The following is a 10,858-nucleotide window of genomic DNA, read 5'->3' on the forward strand; positions in this document are numbered from 1 at the left end:
AGAGATCTAGTATGGAGAGTTACCACTGGGTAGATGTGTTCCTGATGGAGAGCAAGCCCTTAGCATGATCCCAAGAACGGCCTGAAGATTATGGGAATGCTTGATCCGAAGACGAAGAAAGGGCTAGGGAAGGAAAGGGGCCCCTGCACTCTGAGGAAGCTGCGGGTGATTGACACAGGAATCTCCCCAAGTCCTGCACTTCCAGCTTCACCCAGGCCTCAAATGTCCTTACTCACTGTTTGTGGTACAACACTTCTTGGTTGCTCAGCACCAGAAAGGGTGGAGGTATCTCTGATGCCCATCTGTTATTGCTGGTTTTCTATCAATTTATTCCATCCACACATGCACTCATCCATACATCATGCACCCATCCATCCACCCAGTTTTTCACTCCTTCAGGTTTTTCCTATGTGCTGAGCACTGACATGAGTGTGGGATGTAGAGTATTTGAGAATATTCACAGTTGAAGGGTCTATGTGGTAGTGCAAAAGGCACACCTAGTCCAGTGTGTGTGCATTTGTGATTACCCAGCACCCCTTTAGTATACACATTAGTACTAACGATGTGTTTCTATAGTCCCAGTGCTACATGCTTACTATAGTGTCACAATCCCACTCTACGATGGATGTCACTATTGCCTCTAATAAACAAACAGGAAAAGCAGGGTGCCAGACACAAGGTCACACAGCTTGTACACGGCAGGCCAGGAATCTGAACCAAGCCTCTTATCAAGAAGTAAAACCCGGTTGGGGATTTAGCTCAGTGGTAGAGCGCTTGCCTAGCAAGTACAAGGCCCTGGGTTCAGTCCTCAGCTCCGGCAAAAAAAAAAAAAAAAAAAAAAAAGAAGTAAAACCCAAAACTGTCCTGTCTGCTGCACCCTGTACACAGAGTCTTCAGTGTGTGGTGCCTTCTACATATCTGTTCTCTGATGCAATAAAGAGGGGCTGAGATTACAATACACTAAACAGCGTGGCCAACTGTTTCTGGCTGTGTAGGCAGGAAGCAACTGTCAGAAACTAAAGACTGAGAACTCCAGGTTCTGCCTGAGACCACTTCATGTGTATTTACTGAAATATGAAACACAACCTTCTAAGGTCCTCTAGAAACATCGCCGTCTCTGCAGAACCACTGGAGCTCAAACAGGATTTCTGCATCTGCATGCATGTTCTCACTTGTCTGTGGCAGTGGGAAAGAGAAAGAGGAGAAATTAAGATTCTCTTATGAAAGAGACACGAGAATGGCCGTGTATATTAAAAGAACACTAGACTAAAAGCAATGGGTCCTGTTTTCAGATCCAAGCTGTGTGACCTTGGACACCAGTTAACCTCTCTGAGCCAATTTCCTTGTGTCAACAATGAAGAGACAGTGATGAATATATCTCAATGTATCTTTTTAAAATCAATGAATGTACACTGCCATCACTGGTTCTAAGGCCATTCCTCCTTAACGTTCATGTTTATAAAACAAGGTCTTGCTGGATTTGGACAGGAATATATTTTGGAGATCACTGGTATCATATACAAAAATATTCCATTTGCATTGAGGCACTGGCAGACCCTGTTCCTTAAATTCAACACTGCTCTGGAGTCTTAGAGAAAATGTCCCCAGACAGGATGGTCCCGGGGGTGGGGGTGGGGGAGGGTGTTCCCTCTCCTCTCAGCGTCCGCCGTTAGGTTTAAAGATGAGCCTTTCTCCAGCAGGCCACAGGGCTTTCTCCGCTTTCCTCTTCACTGCTCTTCCTGTCCCTCAACGCTATCACCAGGCTGCAGGGCTGGGGACCCTGGGGCCTGTGAGCACAGATGGAGACCAAATCACTGCAGTGTCTCAAGGCCCTGAGCTGGTGCTGCATGGGAGGCCACAGAGAAAGGCTCTGAGCTCTACCTATAAACATGTTCGACAGCAGAGGCTGCTGGCCAGCAATAAGGACGAGTTTCTGACCCAGGGAAACACTACAAACACCCACGCAGAGCCACTTACCGCTGCACCTGAGTGATCCTCCAGCTCACAGCTATTTAATCCATCACCGATTCAATGCTTTCTGTGTGCTAAGCTCTGTATTTGCAAGAATGAATAACCTACGTCCTACATCCTCAGCCAGAATTCTAGGGCTCAAGCAGGGGAGACAGACAGACAATAGGACAGACAATTACAAAACACTGCAGTAAGTACAAAAATGAAGAAATCAAAACTGGGCATGATGGTGCACACCTTTATTCCCAGCATTCAGGAGGCAGAGACAGGAGGATCCCTGAGTTCAAGGCCAGCCTGGTTTACACAAAGTGAGTTCCAGGACAGCCTGCTACACAAAGAAATCCTGTCTCAGAAGAAGGGGGAGGAGGAGACGAAATCAGCCATGGTGGTCAAAGCCTGTAATCCCCATCCTAGAGAGGTGGAGGCAGGGGGATGGAGAACTTGAGGACAGCCTGGGCTACACAGCAAGACCCTGTGGAGAATAAGGAGACAGAGACTAGTACAGGAGAGCACAGGAGTATGGTCCTAACTTAGGAGGAGGGTCTATTCAGATGGGGAGGACTTTGGGAGAAGATAGTCCAGCAAAGGTAGAAGGGTAGAGTACGAGAAGCTGAAAGGTCAGGGTTGGCGGGAGCTATGTGAGAACATCAGCGGTCCAGGGGACCACAGGTAATGCAGGCCTGGCTACATTTCTGCGGGTGTGGCGACAAGAGGGACAGGACTTGGCCAGGAACCAGGATCCAGCACAAGGGTCTTGTGAAAGGAAGGGCTCAGCCTGTGGCTTGAACTTTGTCCCCAAGGTGTTGAGCAGCAACACCTCTCTAAGGTTGTTAGCACCAGTGACTACATTCCTGCATCTTCCATTCAGAGACCTTCTTCAGGGGCAACTTCAGGCTGCCCCAGAGCTGCCCGGCTGGGCTGGTGCCACCCTGCCTGATTCATTGTCATAGGCCAGTGCTGAATTGCCTGCCTTCTGCCTCCTGGACCTCTTGGTCATACTGACCTCATAAGGTGATATGGGCACAAAAGAACTTGGTAACAGAAATGTCTTGGAAGTAGCTGGAAGCACACCAAGCCCTGAGCAGGACTTGCAGCAGGGCATTGGCGTAGAGGCAGGTCTTGGAACAGAAGCAGGGGCAGCCTGCTGCAGTGGTTCCAGAGGTACCTGTGCTTCTGTCTCTTCCCTCCCCACCCCTTCCCTTCAGTCTTCTTTGGCCCCCTTGCTGACTTCAAGGTAGGATACTGTGGAGAAAATCTGCAGGGAAAAGTGGCCTCAGTTCTCAGCCTTGGTCACTCCCCAACAGCATGGAGGCTGAACTTGTTTGTTCTAAGACAGTCTCATGTAGCCTAGGCTGGCCTAGCACTCACTGAGCATGACCTTGAACTCCTGATCTGAATGCTGGAACTGTGTGCATGAGCCCCATTTTATGCAGTATTGGGGATAAGTGCATGCCAGGCAAACACTGAGCCACAGTCCAAACCTCCAGTATTTGCAGAAGTCAGGACATCTCACAGCTCCAGCTGCTGTTTGGAACTATGCCCTCAGCTCTCCACCTTGATCTCACCCCCATTGCCCCACTCCGGGTCTCCACAGGCTTACTGTCAAACCCTATTCCCTTCTGACTCCCTTAATAACAGTTACGTGGCTCCACTTAAGTCTCCCTGATGACTTCTTCCTCTGCTCCTCCCTCCCATGACTCCCCTTTATTATGAGTCCTTGGGCTCCACAGCTTATGATACAGTATTAGCTAACCTGCCCCAATCATTCCCAAGCAATGATCCACAAATCTGCCACACCCATCGCATACGATGCCAGGCTGAAATATCTTCTTCCTCTTCATCTCCTTCCTGAACCCTACCTAATCTTTCCAGGCTCAGCACAAATGCCAACCAGACCCTGAAGCTTTCCCCTATCACCTTACCAATGGATTAAATCTAGCAGGACTCTGTTTTGCCTTGGTTAAATTATGTGTTTTGTGGACAGCACAGAGTAGCTAGTACTTAGGTGTCCTGCCCCTCTGGAGAACAGAACATATAGTAGCTCACTTAACGCCCCCCACAACCATTCTATGTCATTATCATCCTGCAGTCATCACGGGTCAATAGCTAGTCTAGAGGAAGCAGGGTCTGAATGCACACAGGCAGGCAGCAGGTGGTCACCAGGTATATCCAGAATTCTCATGACTTTACCCTGTGTATGTTTGTCCCCTCCAGATGCTACTGAGCTCCTTGGTGAGAATGGACTAGGTTACTGCTCTCTTCCCAGACCTGGGAAACATAAAGAACTTTGGGTTCTAGGGGTACACTGGGAGAAGGTAATTTTAGATCCGAATGTGTCTTCCCTATATTTACACATTAGTAACTCTTTTCACTGGCCTGGCCTCACAGGTCCCGAGATCAACAAGCTGCTGGAAGGATGTAAGAAGGTAATATTGGTGCAGCCTGCCTGAAACCTGCCCGGCCAAGATCTGGTAGCTGGAAATATGATAGAGAAACAACCCCCACATTCAGGTGGAGCCACCTGAAAGCCTGAAGCTTTGTAATGGTGGCCCTCAGAAACCAAAGGCTGTGGACAAGCAGGGTTGCAAGGCTGGGAGAGGTCAGAGAGAGGCAGACAGGGTGTGTAAGCCGGGACCTGGCAGAGAAGAGCCAGTCAGCAGGTTCTGCAGGGCCCACAGAGGCCTTTCTGAGTGTTTGATCCCTGCCACCAGACAGACTCAACACTGTGAAAGGTGACATGATTGCCAAAGGTCTGATAATCTATCGATACGAAGAGTCAGGAAAAACTAGTTTGCCCTTCCTCGGTGGGTACTGCCTCACGGAGTTTCTCAAAGTCTATGCGCTCTCAGAAGCTTTCCCCCAGCAGAAAGGGCAGTGACTTCCTAGCCTGGAGACCAGCTCACCTTACCACCTGGGTGATCTTCCGCAAGCTCCTGAGCCTGTAAAATGGGGTGAACTTGCCCATCACCCTGGTGAATGCTGCTGAGGGGGCGAGCGCGGGCCTGGGAAGCTTGTGCTTCCAGCGGATCTCCCCTAGTCACCGAATGCCGTCTCCCAGTCCATGTCCTCTACTACCCAGGAAACCAAGCAGACACTGCAGACATCCGCGCCCACAACAAGGGAGGGCCATCTCCCCAGGGGACCTCCCGCCCCTGCGGCTTAAGTGGCGACTCCCACCGGGGCAAGGCAGGCTGCAGTTGGGGGGTGGAGTGGATCTGAACCTCGGGTCAGTCCGTCCCGTCCCGTCCGCCCCCACCACCACCCCCGGCCGAACCCTGCTTACCTGCGGCTCTAGCAGCCCGCGCTGCTCGGTGCTGAGCGGCTCGGGGCGCACAGCGCGGAACGCGGAGAACACAGGGATGCGGTGGCCCGGGCTGTACAGGGTGGCAAAGCGCTCGGCGCCCGCGAAGCGCTGACAGATCCTCACGTGCGCCTCAGTCTCCAGCCCAACAGGCGGGGTCCCCGCGTAGAAGAAGCGGTCGCACTCGCCGAAGCCCGCTTGGTTCGGGAGCAGCAGCCGGGCCTGCAGCAGCCCGGCCAGGGCCAGGAGGCCGCCCAGGGCGAGCCAGCGCGCACAGCCCATGGCGGCCTCTGCGCGCCTGGGCGCCGCAGGAGCAGGGAAGTCCGCGGTGCGCCGCTCCGGCGGGGCGGCTCCCGGCCAAGGCCGCGCCCCTTCTCCGCCTCCACCCCGAAGATGGCTGCAGCGCTCGGCCGGCCTCTCTGCGGCTGCACCCGCTCGTGGACACTGGTCACCTGCCGCCCTGCTGCTGGGTGCCAGACCTACCCCTCCACGCTGATCTGGCCTAGTCCGAGGGATGGTCCCTGGAGCTGGGGCTGAGAAGCCGTGGCTTGCTCGCACCAGGCCCACACATTCCCCCACGGGATGCACGGGGGCGGGAGATGCCGGCAGAGCAATGCTCCCTGGAGCCTAAACCTGCCCTTCCGCATCAGTCTCTAGGCAGTGGTGGAAATGCGTTTAATCTCTGTGAGTTCAAGGCTAGCTTTATCTACAGAGCTAGTTCCAGGTTAAAGCCAGTCGTGGTTGGTAGGGTCAAGGAGATCCGTAATTCAAAGTTAAACAGGGCTCTGCTAGACAAATAAATCCCTGTTAAGGGAAGTTCCTAAGCTGACAGCACAGCCCTGCTGTGGTTTACTTGGTGCCAGAGTTAGACATCAAACTGAAACTCAGAAGGGAAAGAGACCGCCAACACCCTTTATTCCTCCCACTGCTTATGTGTCTCCCCCGCCTGCACACCCCCACCTCGAATTAGTATAGTGGTAACAAGAGCAGGGTCTCTGTGTGGTGAGTACAGCCCAAAGGGAAAGCTTGTTATTAATTCAAAGAGCGTGCTGTTAAAGGAATTGCTGAAAACTCGCCATGAATCCACCGTAAGACCTCTACAGGACTAAAGTCCTAAAGGGGGTAGTCCAAGGAGATGGCCTGAGAAGACAGTATCTGAACTGACAGCCGGAGGAAAGCAGCTCACGCCAGGACGACTTTCTCCAGAAGGGAAAAGCATGTGGGAAGAACTTGAGGAAGGCTGGTGGCATACAGAGCAGAGGAAACCGGATGGGGTGTCACTTAATGGGTGGAGTGCTTGCCTGAGTATGTAAGAAGCCCTGGGTCCCATTCCCAGTACTATATAAACAAGCTATGGTGGTGTGCACCTAGGGGAGTAGGAACAGAGGACCAGGAGTTCAAAGGCAGGGCAGGCTTGAGACCCTGTCTCCTAATTAATTAATTAATTAATTAATCAATTAATTAATTAAATGTTTTTCTCTGAGCCACTAATGGATTATAAACTGCGGTTTAGAAAGAATATTATACATTAGGTTAATGAGCCAAGCAGGGTGATGCAGGCTTATAACCCCAGGACTAGAGAGAAAGGGCAGGAGAACTGAGAATTTAAGACCAGCCTGGGCTACATGGCAAGACCTATCTCAAAAAAATCAGCCAAATAAAAAATATTACTGAAAACTTGAGTCTTTCGACCATATTTCTGGAGTGATCTGGAAAGCGTTAAAAACAAAAGCAGGCTGAGGAGATGGCTTAGTGGTCACAGCGACTGCCCTGCGAACTTGGGGGTGAGGGTCAGGTACAAGCTCAAGAGTCTACTTGAGTTTGATGCACAAAGCCAAGTAAAGAGGCAGGGCATGGTGGCACAGACTTGTAATCTCATGCTGGGGAGGCAGAGAAAGGTGGGTCCTTGGGGCTCAAAGGTCAGTGTCACCTACTTGGTGAGTTTCAGGCCAGTGAGAGAAGTGGACAGTACCTAACACGTGCACCCTCAAGCGCATGCACACGCACACCCACTCACAGAGCATGCCCCACTACCTTACTCTCATGGTATGTTAGAGTTTCGTCTCAGCCTCCTGTGACTGCCAGATATAAACAACATTTGCACACCCTACTGTGGTGACATTTTGTTTGTGATCTAACAAATAAAGCATGCTTGAAGATCAGATTCAGAGTTAAGCTACTCGTCATAGAGGCCAGGCAGTGGTGGCACATGCTTTTGATGCCAGCACTTGGGATCTCATGCCTTTAATCTCTGCACTAGGGAGGTGGAGACAGGATGTGATGTGACTGGGTAGAGAGAGAAATGTAAGGCAGCAGGAGACCGGAAATCTGAACCCTTCTTAGCTAAGGATTACGTAGAGGTAAGAACTAGTGGCTGGCTGTTCTGCTTCTCTGGTCTTCCAGCTTTCACCCTGATATCTGACTCTGGGTTTTTATAAAGACCAATTAGAATTTGTGCAATACCTCACAGATAATTGTATCTACTTGACTTCCTTTTGCTGGTAGTATGAGATACTATTTTGGTTTTTTATTTTATGTTGTATTTGTTTTGTTTTGTTTTCCACATGTTCATCTTACAATGATAAAAATTATAATTTTGAATTTGCTTTTGAAAATAACAAATTTCTTTAATCTAAGATTCTGGAAAAAATTACAGGGTGGGAAGGCCTAGAGCTGATTCAAATATTTGCTGCATGCTCATTCCAGGGGAAGATTGTCTTAGCAGCATTCAGGAATGCTCACCAGTTTGTCCTTGCTGGTCACCCTGAGTCCTTTCTTTCTCCACTGACTTTGTTCACAGAGGAGGCAGCTTTGGCGTGAGTTCCTTTAGGTCCCTCTACTCAGCTAGACAGCCCCAACACCTGTGCAAAGCTTCCAGCTGAGGCCTGAGGGAGAGACAGTGGCTGAGGTGAAATACAAGGCCATCAATGTACACTTGCGTGGTTTGAGTTTCTAGCCCACGTTGTTTGAAAACATGTGCCTGTCTTGTCCTCCACACTGTGCCAATGCACCCTACCACCACACTGAATGAGCAAGACTCTTATTGCTCCAATTCCTTCTACTGAAATTTGCAGGTGAGGTAACTTCCTACCAGAAATGTGACTGTCAACTCTCACACTCTCCAATCACCCTTCCTATGCCTTCCCATAAAACCAGCCCTGCTGCTGCACATGACCACTGCCCCTTTCTCAGGGCTCCTCTTACCACTCCCACCTTGCACATGCCCTTAGACAAACACGCCACATCCCACTCGACCTTGGGCCTCCGTAGCAGGAAGTATTTCTCTCTCCCCTGGCCTGCTTTTCCCTACAGTCTGCCCTACCTACCTCACAGCCTCAAGCCATGCATCCTCCCGACAATCTCATTCTTTCCCCACACCCACACCCAGCTTGAGGTTAAAAGCCCCTTCTGATCTCCTCCTCCTGTCACCTTTAGATGTCAACTATGTGACAGTTGTAAAGTAAATTCCAATGTAGGGAGGAAGAAGGAAGGAGGGAGAGATGAAAGACTTTTCTCTAAGCCCTTTCATTGCGGCTTTAGCGCTCCAGTCCATTTGCTCCCAGAAGACCTTTTTTTTTTCTATTTATTTTGTGTGTGTGAGTGTTTGCCTGCATGTGGTCTGTGAACCACTTGTGTGCCTGGTGCCAGTGGAGGCCATCAGAGGCTGTTGGATCCCCTAGAACTGGAGTTATAGACAACTGTGAGCCACAGTGGGAATGCTGGGAACTGCACCTGGGGCCTCAGTCTCAGAAAATTCCCCTTCCTTCCTTCCTTCCTTCCTTCCTTCCTTCCTTCCTCCCTCCCTCCCTCCCTCCCTCCCTCCCTCTCTCTCTCTCTCTCTCTCTCTCTCTCTCTCTGTCTCTCAACAAACTTAATTCACTCTATTTTTCTTGAATTAAAAACCCCTATGTGGTAGCCACAGCTAAAGCCTGGGTCCTCTGAACAGAGACTCTAACGAAGGTTTCACAAGATGGTCAATGAATTCCTGATAAGGAGGCCTGGTGAACACAGTCTCTTTCCAGAGGTTGGGGGTCAGGTAGCTGTAGATCTTTGAGAGATGGCATCAAACGAAGGTGGTCTTGGCAAAGTTGCCCAGGGTGGCAGCTCAGCCTTGGCTGATGTGTAGCAGTCATCAGTACTGGCCATTATCAGTAGCTTCTTGAGCACAGGAGCAGAGACGATGCCAATGCCTCTGGGGGCAGGGATGAGATGTACCAACAGAGAGCCACAGCAGCCTGTCACCTTGCATGGAACAGTGTGGGACTTACCAATCTTGTGTAATGCCCACACATGAGCCCCCTAACAAGACCACCAAGGAGCCAACTTCTGATGCAAGACCAATAGGTTTTGTTTATTCTGGACTAGGCAGGGACCTCCCTGACACTATGTTACAGCAGGTGAAAAGAGGGAAGGTCCCCAGCACTCACTTTAAGGGGTTTATATAGGAAAGGTTTACATGCAGAGGGTCACATATCTCGGGATCAGACAAGGAGGCTAGGGGTGAGGTAGTTCTTTGAAGTTAATGGCTGAACTATACGTATAAGGTTACTAATGGCTAACAGGATTCAGGGTATCTATAGAGACAAATTTTTTTTACTACCTCTGTCCTGCTTTTGCTGAACCCAGGATAGATACATTCAGATTTATTGTTCTAGTCCTAATCTCCCCTGAGTTCAACTTCTGGTCAATTGAGCCCATTACTTCCCATATCTTGTTTTGTCAAGTCCGGAATACATAGATTTATTGTTCCAGCCCTATCTTCCCATGAGTTAAACTTCTGGTCAGTTCTAAAACTGCTGGTCAGCAAACACCTTTAGAGGAAGGGGAAAGAACGTCTCTCAAGATGGCTACTAATTTTTCCCTTTCACTTGCTCCCCCAGTAGCCTCTCTGGAAGGCAGCTATGCTCACCATTATACCACCAACGCTGCACGAGCCTCTCTGGAAGGCACAATGGAAAGCTTGACTGAGATGATGGTCCATTGGATAGCAGTGCCTACCTCAGTGGAGCACTTAACACCAAGATCAACATGACCATTATCATTCCCTATAGTGACAAAAGCCTTGAACCTGGTCCACTGGCCAGCCCAAGTCTGCTTCTGCCTTGGCATGATCTTTAGAACCTCATCCTTTAGGGATGAGCCCAGGGAAAAGTCCATAATCTCAGATTTCGTAGTGGGCAGGGAGAACAAGCAGATTTCTAGGGACTTGATCTTCATGTCCTTGACCAGGCAGCCCAGCTTGGTGACAGGGATTCACTCCTTGTCTTCGGCTTTACCTCCAGGAGATCTGTGGCCATGACCAGGACTATGGCCCCTAAGACGCTGCTGAATAAACTTATCTGGGGTCAGAGGGCAGAACAGGCACTAGATAGACATAGAGGCCAGAAAATGGTGGCACACACACCTTTAATCCTATCACTTGGGAGACAGACATCCATTAGGATCTATGTGAGTTTAAAGCCACACTGGAAACAGCCAGGCATAGTGATTCATGCCTTTAATCCCAGGAAATGTCCCAGGAAGTGATATCAGAAAGCAGAAAGGTATATAAGGCTTGAAAACCAGGAACTAGAAGCTTTTGGCTTG

The 10,858-nt window shown here is 50.0% G+C and overlaps 1 protein-coding gene and 1 pseudogene across 1 annotated transcript in view; both read right to left on the reverse strand.

Moving 5' to 3' along the window:
- Endod1 (endonuclease domain containing 1) overlaps window positions 1-5,921 on the reverse strand; it is a 31,654-nt gene extending 25,733 nt beyond the window's left edge. The window contains exon 1 of the mRNA XM_036193420.1: window positions 5,255-5,921. Coding sequence (XP_036049313.1) covers window positions 5,255-5,554 — 300 coding nt within the window. The 5' untranslated portion in view covers window positions 5,555-5,921. The remainder of the gene's footprint in view (window positions 1-5,254) is intronic.
- Window positions 5,922-9,177: 3,256 nt separating this feature from the next.
- On the reverse strand, window positions 9,178-10,552 carry LOC118587744 (annotated as a pseudogene).
- Window positions 10,553-10,858: the final 306 nt, after the last annotated feature.

Source organism: Onychomys torridus, chromosome 7, assembly GCF_903995425.1.
Source record: "Onychomys torridus chromosome 7, mOncTor1.1, whole genome shotgun sequence".
Lineage (NCBI taxonomy): Eukaryota > Metazoa > Chordata > Mammalia > Rodentia > Cricetidae > Onychomys > Onychomys torridus.